The sequence below is a fragment of the Cavia porcellus genome, unplaced genomic scaffold (assembly GCF_034190915.1).
Source record: "Cavia porcellus strain 051 isolate PalLab524CR breed Dunkin Hartley unplaced genomic scaffold, mCavPor4.1 scaffold_16, whole genome shotgun sequence".
In the NCBI taxonomy this organism is placed as follows: Eukaryota; Metazoa; Chordata; class Mammalia; order Rodentia; family Caviidae; genus Cavia; species Cavia porcellus.
Window position 1 is genome coordinate 64,737,254 of NW_026947499.1, and position 23,262 is coordinate 64,760,515.

At 37.5% G+C, this 23,262-nt stretch overlaps 1 protein-coding gene across 6 annotated transcripts in view; it reads right to left on the reverse strand.

Annotated features, from left to right (window-relative positions):
* Positions 1–23,262, reverse strand: part of Kcnq5 (potassium voltage-gated channel subfamily Q member 5) — a 513,487-nt gene that overhangs the window by 483,789 nt on the left and 6,436 nt on the right. The window contains exon 2 of one of the 6 annotated variants that reach the window (XM_063226947.1): positions 11,442–11,518. The exons of the other annotated variants lie outside the window; for them this stretch is intronic. Coding sequence (XP_063083017.1) covers positions 11,442–11,467 — 26 coding nt within the window. The 5' untranslated portion in view covers positions 11,468–11,518. The remainder of the gene's footprint in view (positions 1–11,441; positions 11,519–23,262) is intronic. 6 annotated transcript variants of the gene reach the window in all.

The following is a 23,262-nucleotide window of genomic DNA, read 5'->3' on the forward strand; positions in this document are numbered from 1 at the left end:
AGTTCACAATGCACATACAGCAGTATAGAACTCAAGAAGCTAAGTCTATGATGTTTATTTGATTCATAAATGAAGAATATTAAATCAGTTTTTTATTAGGTAATAGGGAGAGAAAAGCAAGTCTAAAATTGGTCAATTGGCAGACTCGTGTTGATGGTTATTTGTGTTGAAGTTTTATTGCAATTAAGTACTTTAATAATGAAAAGATGAAACCGATGAGTGGACAACATAATAACAGTAACTGAAACATTCTTTGATCAAAGATTAACTCTGTCTATTAAGTAGGAAACTAAGCCTCTTAAATATAAATAAAGCCATGTTTCCAACACAGCAATTGCTCCTGATGGAAACACCAGGTAAAGATGTGTTTGAGGACTGAACCAACAGGGCAAACAAAATGTCCAAGTTATCGTCAGAAGAGCAGGTGTCTTTCTAAAATAATGAAGCCTTCTAGAATTCCTGTGACAATCAGTTCATAACACAATAGTGTATTGTGTAGTCCTGCATTACTTCCCAAAACTGTGAATCTAGGTCAAAGAGAGTGGAATTATCAAGGAATTTATGCATATATTTGGTGGCCTATGAGGTTGAGAAGACACCATTAATACAGAAAAAAAGTAATGCTCTGCAGTGGGGATCACACCACAGCTAACCTGCCAAAAATCTGGGGAAATGTGAAAATTTTAAATGCAGGTTTGTGCCCTGTACATATGGAATGTTTTGAAATATATGCATTTTGGAAGATGAATATATAGATTCTTTCCTTTTTGTTCCATAACAATAGGGTCCCAGCCAGTTTCCCCAAATCCCATTTGTCTTCATTCCAGAATACACTACAGACCGCTGTCATATCAGTCTTTTAAATTGCTCCAGGAATGTCATTTCATTTCTCAGAACCCATTCATAGGTCTTCATTACATACTGAATCAGTCACAATTGATGTGTCACAGAAGCAAGCACACCTCACTCTATCCTATCTGCTAGCACTCCACCACTCTTACACCCTTTTCTCTTCATTCCGGAGGATGATAATTGCCTGGTAACGCCATGTGCCACACTTGTCTGTTTGCCTCTGTTCACGTTGTTGACTGTTTCTACTGCCTGGCTCATGGCATCGCTCTGATCCTACACCTCAGGGCTCTCTCATGCTACTTTTCCACTCCTCTCTGCCTGCTCGCTCCATCACATACATGGGCTGCATTTTCACATTCCTTTGGAAATGCCTCTGGTGATCAGTGGACCCTCCTTTTTGTCGCAGTTGTTTCTACAATTGCCTCCTTACATTTAAGATTGTGAGTTTAGACCTTGTAGAACGTAACACCCTGTTCAAAAATGGACAGGCAACAGCATATGTGTCAGTCTGAACTGAATACAGTAGTATCTGAAGCCTCCTTTGGTGTCGGAGCTTTGAGTTTTAAATTCTGTAGGTACATCTTCTTGAAGGACTTTTTCCATTTGTTTCACTTTTATTTACACACAGATACAAACATCTATAATTTTCTTTACCTTAAAAGAAAAATAAAACATTTGGCTACTATATATATATACAAAAAAAAAAAGATATGCGTTGTTTAAAAATATGTCTGGCTTACTAAAAAGTGTGTGGGAAATTACAGAACTAAACATTTCTAAATATTCAAGCATACATAATATTTAGGTGTAACTCTATTTTTTATTGTTCATTGAGCAACTGCTGTGATCTTTGCTTTTTAAGAGAATAATAATTCTGCACCCTGATAAGTATATATGTGTAATTATTTTTGTGTATAACTGGCAGATATAAGCCAAAAATAAGCTATGTATCTTTCTCTTCACTTTCTAGCTGATGATGATCCCAAACTCTAAAAAGGATGTTTAATTCCTATACAAGTGATTGTTCTGAACATCTATAATTATTGGAAATTATCTTCTCCTCTAATATGCTTTCAGCATTGAAGACTTCTTCCTTTTTTCTTCTCTGCTTATAATCACCAACCAATGTTTCCTGCCCAGCACCCTGCTCCTCATGCCTAAGTTCCCCTCGGAATACTGACCAGATGTTTACTTACTTCCACTCTAAGCTCATCATATGTGTGTAGTATCTAGTACGAGGCTGGCTCTTTGAAAAATTGAGTCAACAGCGACATAGAAGCTCTGTCTCAATCCATGAGATGCCATGGTATGTCTTCCCTACAAAGACCAATCATTTTAATTCAGTGTATCTGAAACACAAGAGTTACCGCTTCTGCCCCAGACTCCCATTTCCCTTGCCCTTGCCTAGTTTTCTTCTAGTCCTTTTTTTACATCACTTGGTCTCAAACAGGATGAAGTAATTTCTTTTTATTTCCTGTTTTCTGCTATTTAGATGTTAATTATTCCCATTATCTTGTCCCTAGAGTCTCGTTCTGAGCTACGTTTTACATCATGCACTCAATCACAGCATCAACTATGCACTTAGTGTTGCCACATGACAGACACTGGGTTAAATTCTGTGTGTATTACTGTAACTGATCTTCAAACGAACTCAACAAGAAGATGCTACTATTACATATTCCTTAAAAATTAGAAAAGTATTTCTTTCAAATATTAAGTATAATGATATATAATTGGATACAAAGCTATCTGATATCCAACTTTTTATGTCTCCACTACAGAATTAAGTATACAATATCTAAAATTTAATTCTGCCTAGAATAATTTTCTCTAATGAATATTTAGAAATAGTTGTCTTGAAAAAAGGTTAAGATAATATCACTTCATTCTGATAAATGAATATCCTTAGAAAGATAATTTTGTTTGACTTCAATGGTGTGGCTCTAACCATTCTCATATCCACATTCAGTGAGATGAATTATTGTTTACATTTTTGCACCCTCCAAATTCCAAGTATATTATCCAGAGACTGACTTTAGTGCAGTAATTTCAAATAATTATTTTAATATAAATAGCCATTAATTATGAATTAATTCAGTTGATAAAAATTACCATAGGGCCAGGGATATAAGTCAAAGGCACAAATGCCTGCCTGGCAAGTCCTGAGTTTGAGTCCCAGTACAAAAAAAAAAAAAAAAAATCACCATAAAAAATTTTTTAAAGGCATTATTTAAGCTTCCTCCTTTGGGTACTATCCTTTATCCTCTTCTCTGGGTACTAATAAAAGTACAAAATAAACTTCACAATTAGAAATGGAGATAAAATTCCAAATGCACACAAGGAAGAAAATTCTACTCAAACAAAGGAGGATCCACACAGAGAAAGTGAAGCACTGGTGGGAGAAAATCAGCGAGTGTATCTGAGACAGGCAGCACCTGGTTTGTTCTACGGAATCTGACAAGTGCAGGCTGGTTATGAAACACCAACACAGAGGCTTCAAGACGTGGAAGACACAGAGCGTGTGGCAGCTGCAGCACACTGTAAATGAAACTCCAAAGGATGTGGCTTTTTTCTTCCTTTTTAATAAATCCACTCTTGTGGAATAAACATACTACACCAAGCAATTGTGACTCTGATTCTTATAACCTATGAATACCTGTGATCGTCTGTGAATAACAGTACCAGGTGAGCTAGGGAAAACATCCAAAATGTTGTCAATAGCATACCATGGAGGGAAGGAATTGTGTACTAGACACTGCTCTTGACCATTTCATGTAATTCTCAGCACAGGTCAATGAGGTGGCTCCACGTATTCCCCTTATATGGAGCAGGAAACTGGGATTTGAAAGTTCCCTTGTTGAAAACTATACTCTGAACAACTTGTGAGGATGGAATGAGCTTTTGATTTCTGCTTAGGATTAGGAATTTCTTCCTCCCTGGCACAGCATCTCTCTTCAAGGTTAAATATAATAGAGAAACACAGCACATGTGGTGTTGACAAACATACCTGTCGCCATCCTGACATGGACCAGGATGTGGAAGAGCTGGTGTGATACAGGTCAGTGAAATTCTAAAAGATCCAGGAATATTCAGGTGAGAAAAGGTAGGGAACAGTGGAAAGTGAGGAAGACCCTACTTCCATCCTGCTGGATTCTAGAGGCTCACCACCAAGCAATTTTGGCTTTTAGGTGATGAGAGAGGAAGGGAAGAAGAGGAGAGGAGAAAAAAGAGAAGGGAAGCGAAACCAAGGGAAACGAGAGAAGCAAAGATGAGAGTGAGCCTCAAAGTTGGAGAGAATGATTCCGAGGAATTAATATCCCACTCCTGCAAGGAAGTGCATAATTAAAACTTCCTCATCTTCTGAAATATCTGACTAGAAAAGACACATGGTTAGAAAACCTCTTTCTCTCACTTTTTCTTCTTTTGATTCTGTTTTGGGCACTTTTAAAGGTGCCTGCACATTACAGAATGCTTTATTAGATTTCCTTTTCAAGTTCCAGTGACTGTTTGAAGTGTTTCTTAATTTACATATGGTATGATGTTGTTATGCATGGACCTCAGGAAAAAGAAAAAGATGTGTATGTTCTTAAGTGTGAGAGCTGAGGCAGGATGAGGAGGTAATTAATGGAGGTGGATGAAGTTAATAAAGGCCTGTTTCTTACACTATCCATCTCCATCACAAAATAAATCTGTCATTCATGAATAAAATGTAGTCTGAATTTTACATCAATGCTGTAAAGTTTCTTATGGAATGTAAGTTTTTAAAAATGTTATTGTGTTATAAAATTTAATGGAAATTTTTTCTTTCCCTCAAAAATAAACTCAAATGCCACAGGTATTTCCTAAAAATTCCAGCTGTCTGCTTGCTCTTCTTGAGCCTCCACACCTTTATTTTATTCTATTTTCACTGGTAGTTTAAAGGTGTATGCTTTGATATATAATCCCATGTTAAAGCTTTTTAACATAATTAAGGTTTCTCCAGTGGACTAACCAGTTTATTTTCATATAATCCTGACATGCATTGCAAAATTAATATCTTGATTGGGAAATTTGCATATTACCTAAAAACTGTTATCCCGAAAAAAAATTGACTTCTAAATCAAATGAAATTTTAGTCCAACAATTTAACAAGTACGCTAGTGTATGCATGAATGTGAAATTTTGGAAGAGCCAGGAACTGGAGGAAATAATTTCTAATTTATAATAAAGTCCAAAAGAACTTGTAGTAAAAATATTTTTACATTCTACCACACCCAATGCATTGCATTTTTCCTCTCCTATGTTGTTTTTTCCACCAAAGCAGTCATTGCCCAAGTACATTTTTCCAAATGCCGAATAACATTCACCTATCCTTTCACTCATTCATTCAGCTCCATTAAAAAGATCATTCATTTTGTACCTACCATGGGCCTGGCCTATGTTAGGCACCAAGGGATCAAGAGGAATAGAATGTACCCTGGAAACAGGGATCAAAGAAGGCATCAGAAAATAAAAAGACACCCTCTGTATCTGGATATGCAGAAATCACATTCTCCAAATAGCTGTATTCCAAAACAGTTGTATAGACCAAATGCACTCCCCATCAAAATACCAAAAGCATCTCTTGTAGAATCAGCGAAAACAAGCCAAAAATTCACAAGCAATCAGAAGGAATCCTGAGTAGCAAAAGCAATCATAAATATTCCTACTCTTGAGGACTTTACAGAGACTGAAAGGTAATTAGATGTTATCAGGTAATTAGAGTACAATGAAGGAACAACTACATTAAATACATGAACAAAGATAAGAGAACGAGACCTCAAACACTCAGAAATCTCACGTCTCACTGCACCTTCACACAAAAAGTGCAATGCACAATTCACCAACGTGGCTGTGATCCTGCATGTGATCTCTGTCCCTATTCCTCCCACTTGTTCCTCAAGCAGGCTGGCCACTCTCTCCCTCACACTGTGTGGGATTACTTACTTACATCTCTGAGGTAACAAATACCCTGTGTTATGTCCTGAGGCTTCTCTACTAGGACTGAAATCATTTGACAGCAAGGATTAGTTCCTTCTCATCATGAATGCTCACCACTTAAATACAGGATGAATGAAAACAAAGAAGAAAACACAGTGGGGCATCCACATATAGGGTTTTGCATCAGTGAATTCAAGAAACCACAAACTGAAAATATCAGAAACAAAACAGCATGGGCACTGAGTATGTACAGACTGCTAAATGTCAGCTGTGCAGGGTTCCTGTCCCCTTAATCAAAGAATGAATTCCAAAGGACAAGGAGGTTAAGAGTAGGAAACGTTTTGGGGAGAAGAGGAATAGCTCCTGAGAAACAAGAGGGGTCCCAAGTCAGGGTAATTTATAAAGCAAAGTCACAATGTGGGCACAACATGAGTCAAACTACAATCAACCCATAGGATTACAAATATAGTCACTTAGCTAATACTGATCCCATAGGAAAGCAGAACACAGTAGCAAGAGTCTGTAGCTGACATCATTTACCTTGGCTTATCCATGACCTCTAAAACAGGAACGTTTTAGGAAAGGATGAGTCCAGTTGCTCTGCTCACCCACTCAAGTGTCTGATGCCATATCGGGGCTTACAGACCTGGGTGGTACTAGTTGGAGGATAGTCTCCAATTCTGCTTATCCTTTAGGAAAGTATGAAGTTTCACTACTGTAACTTTATCATAAGGTCTGGCCATCTACAGATGTGTCTTTGCTTTTGCCAATTCTAATGTCTTTACTTTTCACTGCCTTCTTTGAGAGCCCAGTCCTCTGAGTGTATATTCATTTCTATCTAACTTAGCTGCCTGTAATATTATGAGTAATTTAAAGAAGATTTAAAGTATGCAGGAGATGTGGGTAGGTTATATGCAAATGCTATGGGGCTGGCTCATCCACAGATTTTGATGTCTGAGAGACTCTGACACCAATCTGTAGTAGATCCTAAGAGAAAAGTGGAATGATAAGTAAATACGACTTTCCCATAACATGTGTCACTGCACCCTCCTCTACATACACCTCTATAACTCCTCACCCAACTATTACTGCTAAGAACTACACTTCTTTCTTTACTTCTACAAAGGTAAAGAATTTAAAATAGTTTCTCTTCTGAATGGATTTTTCTCCAGAGGGCAAACTACTTATTTAATCTTCTGGCAGGAAAAGACAATAAAGTGTCAAGATGTCTAAGCCAGTTTGAAAATATTCTGGAATTTCTGGTTTCTTTCCCTTGTTTTGATACAGCTATATAAATGTTGAAGGAATGTGCACATTGGCTTGAAACATTCACTGCAAGGTATTTGCACACATTTTAAAATTTATTTTATCATCATCATTATGATTATTATTATTTGTGATGCACTTGGTAAGGGTATTGTTTGAAATGTGCTATGCTCAGACAGCACCTATTCATATTGGTTATTTCAAAACGGATATTTATGACTATTTTTACACACTTTAGTCAACCAGCTCAGGAAAGAAATGGTTAGGATAAATTATTACCAAAACAATTACTACTCAAATGATGTAACGCCAACTAGATTATAAGAAAGAAGGCAAGAAAAAAACCCAGTTTTTATCTCATGAATGTGTACTTTTAATTCTATAAGCAATAATGGTACAAATACATAAATAGCATCTCAGAAGGATGGAAAATAGAATTTAATATTACAAAAATATTAAGTATTTGAATCATGAACAAAAATATACAACAGAAATCAGCACATTCAAGAAGAGAATGTGTTAAGTATACTAGGATACATTGGTCAGTACACTATTTTTTCACAAAACCAGGCTTCTGGGATTTCACTTATATCTGCCACCTGGTAAATTAAAATGTGTAAAGTTCATATTAGCCATGATCTTTCCTTAAAAATTTCATTCCTTTGTCATATTCTGTACTGGTGATTGGGCTTTGATGCCTGGAATTTGTCATCTGTCTGAACCTCCTTTTCACATGAAATGCCTCAATTTAGTTACACCTAAAAGACTACACACAAGGTGACAGCACTAGTTGAAGGATTTCCTATGCCCCCTAGCTTCATTTGGAAGATGCACTCAAGAAGCATTATAAAACACTTACAGAAGGGGCACATGTATTTTGGTCATTTCTTCTCCAAGACTGATGGTGTTAGAAAAGCATCTAAATCAATGGATTTATGGAGTCTTGAGTTTCACGAATTTCACTTACACTGCAGCTCCCATTCTCCAGAGTTTTGGGCACATTCACAGAGATTGCTCTATCCACTGGAGGACCTGACAACACTTATCTAAGGCAATGTGTCCATACATGAGATTCTTTGCCAAGGCTCTTAAATCCCAGGGCCTATGAACGTAAATGTGTGCAATCATCTGTCTATATGCACACATGGGCACATGTTTGCTCACAGACATGGCTCACAGTTTGCTTTTTTCTTATATTCTGAAAGGGACTCTGACCCCAAAGCATTTGGTAAATTTAGGATTTGCACTGACAGTAATGCCCAGAGATTCCTAACACATGTACTAACAGTTCCAGCGTCTCTCAGCTGCACATGTCCCAGGAGCAGGACAAGATCGATGCTTAGCACAGTCATTTCCAGACTGCCTTCACTGTTTGGCCATAAGAAATGGTGCTTCACTACCATGAAGCTGATCTCACTCAGTTAATTGATACAATGCAATATGTAATCAAACAGGACTCTCAGAAGTAAAACTAAGTCCTTAATGCCTCTCATCTGGTTAGACAGATAAACTGAGTAATATCACACACGTTTTTCTTCTTTGAGAACATGTCCAGAAACACACACTTAGCCTCTATCCCTTTCCTCTCTCCTCTCTTCTCCTCTCCTCTCCTCTCCTCTCCTCTCCTCTCCTCTCCTTTCCTCTTCTCCTCTCCTCTCCCCTGCCCTCCCCTCCCCTCCCCTCCCCCCCTTACCTCCCCTCCCCTCCCCTCCTTTCCTCTCCTCTCATCTCTTCTGCTCCCTTTCCTTTTCTCTCTCCCCGTCTCCCCCACCACTCGTGAGTCATTTCAAACAACAAAGGTCTGAGAATAATTTGAGTGCCCATGTGCCCACCACTTATTTTGCTATATTTCTTTAGGCTTAGATCATTTTCAAAACAAAAAATTAAAATATTCAGATATAGTTGGAATTACTAAATATGCCTCTTCAATCCCTCCCTCCAGGTTTAAAAGCTGTTTTTATATCTATCCATTCTAAATAATAAAAAAACGTACTTATGCAACACATGTACAACCAGTCTAAACAATATAAATATGGAGTTCAGTGTTTCTGAATATTGTATAGCTTATATCACACTATAGAACGGTTGTGCACCTTTATTTTTGACTCAAAATTCAGTCTGAGATGTATCAATAATGACTCAAACAGCTCAAGTCCATCTCCTACAACCACTTCCAGATAGTTACCTGTTATCTCTTTTCTAGAGATTTTTTCCTCTATAAATGAATGATGTTGCAAGGCTCATTACGTGGACCTCATGTGCCCATCTGCACAATACCCTGGGTGGGCTGTTGGCTCAGTGGAAAGAAACAATTCTTTATCCACATCATTAATATTTTCTAGTGTCAGAGGCTCAGCCTCAACCAGCCTAGTATTTCTGCTACCTGCCATTATGCTTTAGATATTTATTAAATTTAATAATCACAGGTTTGTCTTCTCTGTATGACAATTATTGGTATACCCTCTCAACTTTTGTTTGTTTGTTTGTTTGTTTGTTTGGGCTGAAGACTGTTCAGTCTTCAGGGCTTTTCACTGAGCTATAACCCCCTGCCTTCTTCAAAACGTTTATTGTCATACAGGTTGTGACTAAATTTCTAGTTTCCATGCTAGGCTGGAGCTTGCAATCCTCTTGCCACAGCATCCCGTCCCAAGGTGTTGGTATTATAGGATCATACTACTATGTCTGGCCCCATCTGAATTTTCTTATAAAATTGTTCATATTCTCTGGGACTGGGCCTTGTTGCTCACATGTTCTCATTCATCGAGCTGTCAAGAAAAACTTTTGTACAACTTGTTGGTTTTCCAAAATTTACTGAGTAACTAACACATTTTAATCCTTCTCTTTTGATTGTGAAAAGAGCTCTGTGGGTCCTATACACAGAAGGGGTGTATGGAAGTGTATCCATGCACTGTTCAACTGTCTAAAACCAAAGAGTTCCAGGACCAAGTTAATCTTGTGTCAAAGCCGTCTGATCTCGGTAGCTCTATCTGTGTCTATCTCTTGTCTTCAGGCATCTCTGCTTTCTGTTCTGCCTCCTGACCAGGTTCTTCTACTCAAATCACAGTTTCCCCTCCCTCCTACCTTCACTTTGTACTCTCTCTCACTTCTCTGATTCTAACCTCAGAAAGAGGAATCCTTTTTATTTCAACTCTACTAATACCTGGTTCACCAGTGCCATTTTTTTTTTTATCCTATATCATTAAAAACCACATGCCACAGGGCAAGGACACAAGTTGTGAAATAATTTTCTAGCCTAAGCTAGATAGTACACATTTTCATTTTTATGTATTATAGGTCACTGATACAAATTACGCAACTCTGACTGCGTAGCATGGAAACAGTCTTAGACGACACCTAAATGAATGTGCACGATGGTATTGTGAAACTGTACCTTTGATGGAACCCGGACCTACCAAGATTGACCAGCACCCGATTAATTTCTGCTTGCATTTACCAATGTAATTCTGATGATGGTTCAGTTTTGCAGAAAGCAGTTTCAATGGGAAAATAGGATAGTTATGTGGAGGATTCTACTTTATTTTTGAATTTGATAACCAATAAGTATTCCTTCCAATATAACTCAGATATACAAAGTAATAAGAACTCATATCTTAGGTCTCACAGACATGGCTGGAAAGAGACTTGTAAAAGGGACAAGGCACCAAAGCGGCATACTTGCTTTTGGGAAGCAGGGACACTTTGCAAGGCACAGTTACAGATGAAGGGACAGTGAGTCAGCCACAGTAAACTTAATCTCAGCTGTAAGGCAATCTCAGACCCCCCTCCAAATTGGATTGGTTGACTACAAACTTTGATGAGAAAATCTTGATTTTTCTTCTTGATTTTACTGAAGACTTGTACAGATGCAGTAGTAAACTATGTGGGATATTCAATACCCATATGCTTTTTCCCTAAACTGTCGTGGTTTTGCAAGCATCAGATCAACAAGAACTACAATCTGTTTGATTTGTGGGTAGCTGTCATATTTAGGGAGGAAAGTAAACCTTTAGAAGTTTCACTATTTTTATTCTTAGAGGTATACACATTTACAGAGTTTATTCTTAAAATAAACTCACCATTTGTTGCTAAAGTTATTCTTCACAAGGCTTGTTGATCTTTTTTAAATGAAGGAATGTTTTCACACATTTTGATTATATATATGTGCACATGCATACAAACACTTAAAATTAGTACAGTGTTCTTAATGTTTGAGAAGAGAAAGTGATGCATTGAATAGTGCTGTCAGAAATCCAGTTATGTGAAAATCAGAATGATTTTAGATAAGAGACTAAGAATGAGCAAAGAGTGACAATCTATGAGAGACTAATGTATCCCAACTATAGTTAGACATGGACATGTCTTACATATCTCTTTCTCCATCCACGGCCATCTTAGCTTCAGCTTGCTTTCAATCAGGGGTACAGTACATCACAGAAAGTACCTGGGGGAAGAGGAAATCTTCACATTAACTAGGGAAAAAAGCCTTTCAGGGAAGTGAAAAGTTCCTTTCCATTCAGGCTTTTCTCTTAAAGAACACCATGACATAAGCAAGGAAGGAAACGATGCAACAATTAAAACTTTTCTCTGCTTCCCAAAGTTACAAGTTCTTAATGGCAAGATTTCAAAAATAATTCAAGGCCAGAAATGGATTTTGTTGAGTCTGGACACCCAAGATAAGAGGGGCCCAAGAAGTCACGCCTATAAGGACTGAACCAAGGTCCTTGCTACTAATTCTGCAATGAGGAAGCGGTAGGGAGCCCAGACCCCAGAATTCTACCTGAAGAGAATTTGCATACCATAATTCATATGCTACTTAGTAGTTACCACGATATCACCAATAGCTCTTGATTCATACTTATCAGTCTTCTGATAAGCATTCTGACAATCTGTGGTAAGAATGTATACAAGATCCTTTGGCAGTTCTGAAATAAAAAGTTCAGGATTTTCTGGGTGCTGGGAGTCAGAGAGATAGTGTATGACACAATTATCCTGCATGTCCATGTTGTAAGTATTGTATTTAGCATTTATAAAATACTTTTCATTTGAAAAATTATATAGACTTTTTCTAAGAGTCAGTAGTCACTCAAATACAACCTTATCCTACAGCTCCCTAGAATGCACATGGTTTGCATAAGAATGGCGATGAGGATGGTAGGAGAGACAAAGGAAAATGATGGAGAATGGAAAGGAATAGGTGGTGAAGAGTAGAAAGTCATGTGGGACAGAAAGGAAATAAAATGAGCATCTTTCCTCATTCTCTAAACATGGAACCATTCACCAAAGGCAACTTTCATCAGCAGTTTATTTTATTCCTTTCAGAAATTTTCATTTTATACACATCATATGCGGTGGAAGTGTGAGGACTCCTGATCCTCACTAGACACTGATTTCCAGTTTATAAATGTGCGTAGGTGAATTTCATTGGTAACCCCTAAAATCAATATAGTGCTTTTGAAGTCACTTAAAGACGTGTGCAAATATTCATGTCTTCTGTTGCACACGTAATAGCGAGCAAGTAATAGTGAATAAGACTGAGAGACTATTCAGTGTTCCTACACACAAGGAGACTGTGTGGTGCTTCTTTGGAAAAAATATGGAAAATAAACTTCATTCGGGAATGAGCTGCAGTTTTATTGGCTGTGAGTTTAACAGGCAATAATAAATATTAAATAATATATATTTGGACAGAAACACACATAAAATAAGGTTATGTGTTCACTGATTAATGAAAATATTATAACAAAGGCTTATAGGACTTTACTCTCTAATTTCACTATAAAGAAGATTTCAAGTTCTGCCTGGCAAGCACCAGATCCTGAGTTTGATTCCTGGTTCTGGAAAAAAAAAGATTTAGTATTCACTAATTCAGCATTTGCAGGGACCTTATAGGACATAACAGCCATAAATGACAAGAACCTACTATATCTATAAGGAGTTATTTAGAAAATTGGATTCTTGAGTACCTATATTATGTATACTGCTTCACATCTTGCTTGTATTCACCAAATAGTTCATTTTAGAAACCATGTCATATCATGCTATACATTGCTCCCTCATTCCTTTCAAATAATAGTTTTCCCTTGGATTAACACTGACTTATTTCTTGATTTAATTAGTTGCTAATGAGACAGAGCATCATGTAATTTCTGGTTATTTTAAATGACAAAAAAAAAAAAAAACACTTCAAGGAACAGTCTCGCGCTTATATTACTGCACACTACAAAGATCTCTGGATTCTGAGTTCCTGTAACAAATATTCAACAGCCACAACTGTCTTTAGGAGTCATCAAAATAATTTAATAAACTGGTATTACACTGCAGGATGCAGATCTGGCCTGTGAAGTTAACGCTGTCGAATAACAGCACTATGATGAGCATGGGTTAAGTCATTAGACCTTTTCTGGTATGTAAAGTCAGGCTTTAATAATTGCAGCATCCTTTTATCTGTGTCTATATTTAAAGCTGCCCATGAAGAAGGTCCCATTGAAGAGCTTTGAAACTAAAGACCAAACTAACACTTTTCTTTGAAGGAAGAAACAAAAGCCATGTGTCAAAGGGAAGGAAGGGAAGCCCTCCGTCTTTGTATCTCATACCTACCCTTCTGCTGCCGACCTGTGTCTGTGTGGTGAAGTCGCACGGGATCAGTAGTGCAGGGGCTATGGTGACTTAGAATATTGTAGGGTTGTAAGCATTCAAAACACAGGAGAGGAATAAAGAATATTGAGTTTTGCATAAAAATAAATGGGATACTTTCAAGTTCTCTGGTTAACTGCTCTACTTCAAAATTTTCCTGGATAAAACAGAAATGCCTTGCATGAACAAGTCAACTTTGGTGCATGCAGGCAGCCCATTGAGAAAGTGGTCATTCATAAACTAACAATTTTAAGTAAACACTAAAACTCTTTATTCTCTTATAATTCTTCCCCAAACCACTACATTTTTAATGATAATAGTAACAATGAAAAGAATACGAGATGTAGAACAGCACAGAAACCAAATTCAAGTTAATTTTAGTCATTCACACAAAAGGAAGTCCCATGCTTGCAAAGCAGATGCGCCTCACCTGTCATGAGGCAGACTGAGGAGATCCAGGGGCTAGGGTCATATTTAGCTGCCTGCCCAGGTCTGTTGTGGACAATACACTTTGGGCATATATATACAGCGTTAGACCTGTTAAACGTGTTACGTTTAAATACAGATATTTGGCTCACTTGAACTTCTGGAAAACTATACTGGCCTTGCCCTAATGAGTTTATCAAGTGTAATGAAGTGGTGTGTGCACAGGCATATTGAGTGTGAGTGATCATTTAAGATCATTCATGTCATGTTCATACTCTTTCCCACTACTGCCTCCTGGAATTCTGGAGATAATTCCAATAAAATTGTCTTATCTGAAAACAAAGCATAATGCCACGGTGGAATGAACTATAAATTCCTACTTGCTTCTTACTTGATCTATTTATCCATTCGAGTCTTAAAGACCAAGCCGGGAGAAACTGCTTCTTCAGAATTTCTCTTCTTTACAAGAAAGAACTATAGCAATTAATGCCTTTTGCTAGCTAATGGGAGTTCGTAAAAGGGACAAAATGTTCTTTGTTATTATGCAGACTAAAAAGGCACCAAAATGCTTATTAATAGACTATACTCTGTATAATAGTTAGATAAACAATAGTATTTGAAATAAATGGCAATATCCCTTTTTAAAAGACTACAGAACACCTTCAAGGACAGGAATGTTAAGGCTGATCCCAGACCTACAATTTAAGTTCTTTCTACACAAGCTGAACCAATGCTGGCTCTGATGAGTCATTCCAAGCGCACTACTTAATGTTTCTGCAGCCTCAATTCCCATGTAAAATAGGACAGTGTTAGACTAGGTCCTCAAAGGCCCTTCCGCCTCTACAACCCTATTATTTTCATGTGCAAAAACAGTAGTCCCTGGCAGTGTTTTCAAGTTTAAACTTTAAGGATGTGCTCTTGTCTGCATATTCAAAAACAGAGAGATCATACGGTATTTCCTGATTTCTGAGAAACACTGCTCAAGTTCGGAGAGCTTGTAAACACAGCAGAAAAGTTCTTGCTATATAATATTGGCACCAAATATAATGCTTTTTGCTGCAAAGTGCTATACTTATTCACTCTTTTAATCATTGAATGAATCTTTTAGGTGAGGTAACTACTGCACCATTTCCCCCTTCAAAGGGCTAACAGAATATCTTGGTGAGGGTGTATAAATATTACCTTACGGAGTCTCCACAACGTCAGGTGGTCAGTACCTAGAAAGGTCCACGTTCTGCTCACGGTCACACATGTTGAGTGTGTGGCTTCTAGAGCACTTCCACACTACCTTTGCTGGGGCCACACAGGTGCCAGTCTTGAGTCAAAGCTTTGGCTGCTATTGTAAATTTTCCCTGTCTGCCACTATTAGAGGGATTCTGAGAACCTCACACCTGCTCCTGTACCTAGTATGCCAAAACTCCATTTGAGCCTCTGCTGTTGTCAAGAAATGACAGTATTTGTCACCCAGTACTGCATTAGCACATGACAGAATGCTGCCACCTCCAACACTGTTTCTTTACCACTCTAAATTTTTATCAGAAATCTCAGTCTCCCTTCTTTCAGGTCCTTGCTCGTCTCAATCACTCTAATCTTTCGCAGGCTGGCCCTTCCCCCAAGGCTTTTATATGTGGACAGACCTTTAACTGCTCGGAGAAATGAAAACTTTAGCATTTCTCTCTTCCTTCCTAATCTCCTCTTTCCCTTCTCTCTTCCCTCATTCAGCTGGCAGTTATGCAGCCTACTCTCTCCTCCTTTCCCCCCCAACACTGTTGGTGCCTTGTCTCAAACCCTTTAGAGCTGCTTTCCACTTATCAGCATCTCTCTTACAGACTCCAAAACTGCTTTCCCACCAGATTTCTCTGCTTGCACAGGAGTTTCTTTATCAGCCTCTCTCCTGGAGACCCCATTCCGGTTATACAACTGCGCCTTAGGGGACACTCCTCACCCTGTGAAGCGCCATTAGAGATGCTGACAGCATCTACCCACTTGCTGTCTTGTTTTTGGTCCTCTTTTCTCCTGGACACCATGTTTCCTTCCTGTGAAACTGGATATCCCCACAACAGATGGCGCTGCAGATGCTATCTACTACATGATGGCTGAGGTGTTATTTTTTAAGTTCTGGCCTCTCCTCATCTACCCTGGCTGGCTACATTACTACCTCTTTTTACATGCATAACTTCATTTTTCTTCTTTGTAATACCTTTGTCCCGTTGTGACTTTTCTTTGGGACAAAATCCTATTCACACTGTATTTCTCTCACGTCTCTCCTTTCTCTTCTCCTCTGCTCCCTCCACAGGCTAGCATTTCCTGAACCTCTTTGCCCAGCACCATTTCATCTCCTTATCATCCCTTCTACACTGGTAACTAATGATGACCTGCCATCTTTCTCTCCCAAAACCTAAGCAGGCCATATGGTGCTTCCTGTCTCTACCTAAAGCAGAATAAAGCAAATACTTCATGGTTAAAATCATACTCACTTGAAGCCTTGAAATATTTGATTCTTTGCCTGTGAGAATCTAATTGAGGGCTAACAATTTCATAGATTCCTATTTTGTCAGCTTTCAAATTCCCAAATTGAGCACTGCAAACCACGCCCTTGCACACTACATTACTGCCCCACTTCCAGATGCTTATTCTGCACCAACCACTCAATAACTTTACACATGACCCAAGTATAAAAACATGATACATTTATGTGGACACATTTCCTAAATACACTACAGTGTGCTTTGCAAATCTACTGTAAGAATGCAATGTGGAAACAGAATTTGAATCAACAAGAAACAATAAAAAAATCATGTATTTATCTTTAAATCTTTAAACCTATGATCTTTCACTGATGACGACTGTGAATTGTGTCATGTCCTGAATTAGAGGAATATTATGCATTTCTAGCTAACGTGATAGGTTCTCAACCATTTTTGTTTATGGGTGTTTAAGCTACCTCGCCTAGTTCCTTATATAAACTCATCTTTATTATCCACTTCCTGGCCTGAAGCCTAGGCTAAAACTCTATACCTATGAGCTCTGAAAAACAGCTCTGAGCAGCATGACCCAACTAGTTAAGGAACAGTAATTTCTAAAGCAGTTTGTCAAGTTCAGTTCTGGATACAAAAATAATCTAAAATCACATCATGGAATCTGTCTTCATGACAAGAAGCCTCATTTCCTTTGTAGTACAATGTCTGGGGCCACGCCAGCTAGAAGGAATAAAGGGCTGAGGAATACATGGTCACATCATATAAACCAATGGCTGGAAGTCAAAGCACTCTGTTCATAGAATGTTGGCCTTTGCCAATATTCTAACCCATCTCATTCTATCCATCCTTTGATAGGTCTGAATTTAAAGAACTTACCTGGCTTTCTTCCAGAAAAAAACAAGTTGGGTGATTACTTGAGCATTCAAGCTCAGCAAAACTGCTGCCCCAAGCACAGTGTCATTTCTACTTGTCAAAGACTTTATAAATAAGAACAAATGGTCCTTCAGTTTAGGAACCTGCTTTGAAAGTTCTAAGTGGGTTCCCAAAAAGTCATTTACATTTCCCTTCAATTTTTTTTTTTCTTTTTCCCGTTGATGGGACAAACCGAATTGTAGGATCTGGCAAAGCAAATTTGAAACTAAATGAATCTTACTATCTTTACAACGCTTTAACTTGTTTGATGATCTAGTTCATTAACCCATTTAAAGCATAAAGAGGTAGTTTTGATGAGCTATAGGTAGTTTTGATGAGCTAGAAGAAGAGTACCTTAATGACTGCACAGAATACACCTTCCATACCTAAAAGAAGAGAGCAAGTAACATTGTCTACCTGAATAAACAAGGCACTTTCTCCAACCCTAGAGATAGCTGACCACAACGGAAGAAGTAATATCCACAGTGTTCCAAAGACAAGGTACACAGCGGGCGCTCAGATAGTAAATGAATGATTAAGTAAATTCAAGGTTCCTTAGAAGGGCAGGTAATATTTTCCTCTCATACACAAGATCTAAAAAGTTAACTCTATTAGACACTTAAAGAGTACACTGAAAATATACAAGAATTTCATTTGATTTACTAATGGTGTATATTATTTTTTTCTTAAATCATTTTGGGGAGAATAAATAGTATCCTCAAATACAGTATTGTGAACCAGCATCAGTTTCCTTTCTATTTTTAAAATACTTTGAAGTCAATGAAACATCCTCAGGATGATTTATTAACTAAAACATTTAGGTTAACTTGTTTAATTACCACTCTTTAGAAATCACTCTTACAGCAGGAACTCCTGTGCTGCTTCTGTATGAGAAAACCTTGTGAGTTTCTCAAGGGGTTGAGAGGACTGGCCATCAGTGGGCCTGTATCTGGTGCTCCTGGAGATCATTGTGTAAATCCTTTCAAGAGCAACAACAGCTAAGAGTTGATGGAGAAAGGCTCATCTTTGTTTTTATCCCGAGTCAATTCATAGAGATGGTTTCTGAGGCTCAGTAAATAGTAAACTAATAGCCATTTGAAGAAATACACTCTTATTCATATGAAGCTCCCATAGTTTACACTCTAGAACTTCACAAGTAGCATGATGTAGAGAAAAGACGATTAAAGACATGGGAGTCCAACACTTCCGTGATAGTCTTAATACACTGTAAGAATATCTTCAGGAAAATTTCCAACAAGGAAAGACTGCCACTGGTTTCATATCCCAGAGGTTCTTTTACAGTATACTTACATTTGGAGGCCATGATATAACCTCTCAATTACACAGAGAAAGTGTAGCTCTCTGACGCCAAAGTATAGTCCTATTTCTTCTGAATAGGGCAACTTGACAATTCCTAATAGCCAGGATGTCTATGTGGTAAATATTTTAAGTTAAATGATACTTAATTATATATTATAAACATATTGGAGTTTGTTTTAAAAGTATGTTTTTCTAAAATAGCTCCACTGACCTCAAAGTAAATTTCTGATTTCTTCATTGTATAAAGCAGTAGCTTCCAAAATGGGAAATATGATCTTTAAAAAACTACATGCTAAATAGTTAAGTACTCTTGTATTTCAGAAATAATATAATTAGAAGAACTCAATGCAATCTTAAGACTTCACACTCTTATCTTCTAAGAAGTCTGAAACTAACTAAAAGAGCACACCAAATCGCATTCTCACAGTGCATTTCTAGCCCCACATCGTTCTAGAAGCCTCTTCTAATTACTGAAGTGTGATATGTAAACTAGCTAACCCAGTTTACTTCAGCAGTACACTGGGAAAGCAGGAGTAGCTAGAGGGCCAATGCCTCTCTTGACTAAGAGCAGACAGCCTTCCGAGGACAAGAAATCAAGGTATACCACAGAGTAAAAATAAATGAAGAGAAATGTATCCCATAAAGGTAGACACACAGAGGGGGAAAAAAAGATCTAAACCACAGGTGAAAAAAGTCAGTGGGACAAATGAGGAGAACGGAAGAAACGTCCAGGAAAAAACAGGTATGTGAAAAGTGAGAAAGAAAAGCATGAAAGATAAATGGGGTTATGCATAGAAAACAAGAATTATATCTGTTGTTTGACAGAGAGAAAGAATCCTGTGGGAAATCAGTTGGAGCAAACATATCATGCACATTCAGCATTAAGGCTCTTAAATAAATCAAATGATGCTATTTTAAAATAAATCTTAGATAGCAACGAAAGTATAAATTCGGAATTTAGTGTTCATGAAAATGGCATTAAGAAATCGTGAATTTGAATCATCAATACAAGTTGTTACACAATTTTAAACTAGGAGAACTGAAGGAACGTCCTGCTTCGTGGGAAGGCAGGTTTAAGACTCTAAAAGTAAATTCTGATTAGAAGTAAAGAATGAAACTCTAGCTACATACCATAGGAGACATAAAAGAAGAGAATGCTTTGGTTTACTCAGACATTTACAAAGTATTGTGAAGAATTATATAAAAATCCAGTTAAAGGACGAGGCAGTAATGTAACTAAGGACTACAATACATGACCCAAATAATAAAAGCTATGGGAGGTACATAATAGTAAGAAATAAGCCAGGAAATATGAAGGCAGAGGAACAAACACTGTTAAAATTCTTCAGTGATTATTAATTCTGTGATACTCTGTTAGTATCATTCTTAGAGATGGCAGAATGATAAATCGTAAACAAAATCCATGACCTTATTATCAGTCTTTTTCACAAAGGTTGCTCACTACCTATAGAAATACAATCCTGTAACACATTATTCAACTTTTCTATCCAGTTACAATAACAAACAATGTGCTGAGTGTGAATATATATGTATAAAATACAGTACTACTCACATATACATACATCTCATATCGATACTGTAACGTCTTGATGCAATGTTTTATTCCTACTTTACAAATTAAGAAAACGATATTGAAAGCAACTTGCTCATACTCATCCAATTGGTAAAAGTAAAGTTTATAATATTGAATCAGAACTTAATCATATTCCCCAGTGGAATTTCCTTCAATGTATATATACTGTAATCCATTTTTGAACCACCAGCATCTAACACATTACCAGATACACACAATGGCTCTTAATTAAATGTAAAACTAAATTGACTGTTAATAAGCAAAAGATGGATTGTAACATTACAGTTAGATTGTCTCGCCACAGACTGAAGAAATAGAGAAACTAAAATTACTCTATAAGTACTATAAATGGGAACAAGGCCTACTACGACTGAGTTTGTAAAAAGTGCTGTCTCTTCATGTACACTAACATTTAAATATCTTCAAAATATGAGACAATCTTCATATTGCCAAGAGTAAGTTTAGATTGTTTTTATCTCTTTTCTTAATTCATTTTTATTGGCACATTTTAGATATACATAATGATCACATTCATCATGGGGAATTTGTATCTGTATATAATATATCTTCTTTTTTCCATTACCCACCCCTCCCTTCAACCTCTCCTCCCCTTCTTATTTACAAAAGCTTTGTTTCCCTTCCCTCTCCCTTGTTCCCCTTCTCATTTGAACAGATTTATTTCCAAATTATATTTTATTTAAGTGTCTCATTTTTCTTTTAGAGGAGCAAAACAAGAGGAATATAAATAATTGCACAGAGACAAATTCTCTGCTACAGTGTGTGTTTATATTGTGTGTTTACTTATGTGCATATGGCCTATATGCATAAATAATATTTGTGGATGCAAATGGAAAGTGTTGAGGCTATTTTTAAATTTAGGAATTGATGACTTCATTACCATTTAACAAACACATTTTTCAGACAAAATGACTGTAAAAGATTAAAAGGATCACCTGGAAACTCTGAGGCCTATCAAAGAATTTCACTAATGATGAAAAATGCAGTGGTCTGGCCAATCTATCTCCCAGATTGCAAGCAAATAAAATTTCAAATAACATGCTCATAAATCGTTGAAGAAAAGGGAAATGAAAATGGAAACATTGACAAATCATTAAACAGAACTATGAGTTGTGGCTCTTCAATTGAGCTTCAAGTAGTTTCACACCACTGGGCTAGGATAAAACATGCTCTGCCGGCATTTTCATCTGCCAAAATAGCCATCGCAATTAAAAATTAAAACTGGCATGACTTCTTTGCAAGCAATTAACAAGAGGCTGCTGGCTATTTTCTTTGTTTACAGTGCTTCTTGTATCAGGACTCAGTCTACTTTGAAATATTCTTTTCATATATTTTATTTCTTTTAGATTATAATATTCCCCATACTAATACCTCAATAGTTTTAACATTTCTAACTGTAATACTATAGCATTGCTTACATTTCTAAAAGTAGACGGAAGAATAAGAAGTGTCTTATGTTACTACATTAACTGAACTTAAAGTAGTACAAATTGTAAGACTTCTTTAAGAAAAAGGGAAATCAATGATTTTTAAGGAGTAGGGGTGAAAAATAAATTGCCAAAAATAAATTTTTAAACAGATTGAAATCAGAACAGAAAATATATTTAAATAATAAAGTAACTCATTGAGTCTCATAGAGTCTGATGCAAAGTAGTCAGCAGAGTAAAATTCCATTTTCACAAGGGAGTCAGTAACGTGTTTTGCAGATTTGGGTGTCAGTGGGTGAGCCAACATGCACCCATGCACGAAGCATCTTCTATGTGACAGACACTGTTCGGGGTGCTGATGAGACAGCAGTGAGCAAGATAAAGCACCCCCTGCTTTTAAGGATGAGGGTGGGTAGTCAGTAGACTCCTTCTCCAAGTACAGCAGTGATGTGTTCTTTTAAGTCTTTAGGAAGATCACCTTGGCTACATAGTCACACACATATCTGGGGATCTGGGGAGTTAGGAGTGAAGTTATAGGAAGCATACAGAAGGTGCCCCTGCATCTCTGCGATGAGGGGAGAACTCTCCAGTCTGTCTTCCACCATCTTAGTTGGATCACTGACACTATTGGACACACTCATAGAAGGAGATTTCAAACTCCAAAAGGACACAATGACTGGTTCCAAATGATAAAATTAGTTCATTGAAAAGCTGGGAGCGGAGCACTGGTCTCCTACTTTTAGCTCTGTATCTTTTCCCCTTTAATCATCAGCATTTTACTTCCAAGAAAACTGATAAGATCTAGTAATTCCATCCCTCAGAAATTCATTCTGACTCTTCTCTACAGTAGGCTTCCATGAAAAATTATTTACTTGCTCATTAAGCAAGAACTTACATAGATTCTACAAGATACAACTGACCTTGCTAAGGGCTTGAGATTCAGAAACAAGGAGAGCTCCCATGTAAGAAATTCACCTTCACCCTGAGGAGACAGCAAGTAGCCCACAACAAGAACACAGTGGGGGACACACCACTATAAGGACAATCCCAGAGCACCATGAATTCTGAGACAAGGGCAACTAAGCTCTCCTAGCAGCCTGTCTGAAAATGTGCCTGAGAGAAAGCCAACCTTGCATTGTTTTGCAGAAACAAAAATTGGAAAGCCAGAGTGAAAGATGTGGGAAGAATTCAAGAGTACAGCTTGAGCAAAGAGATCCAGTGAGGTACAGGATAAAGCAGTTGTGTAAGGCTTGCAACAGGGTGCATCTTATAGGGCAGTGGCTGTAAAGAGGCCAGAAAGATGGACAAAGGACATAACACAAGAGTCCAGTGAGCTCTTCAAAGAATCTGGTCCTTACCTTAGACTACCATGATC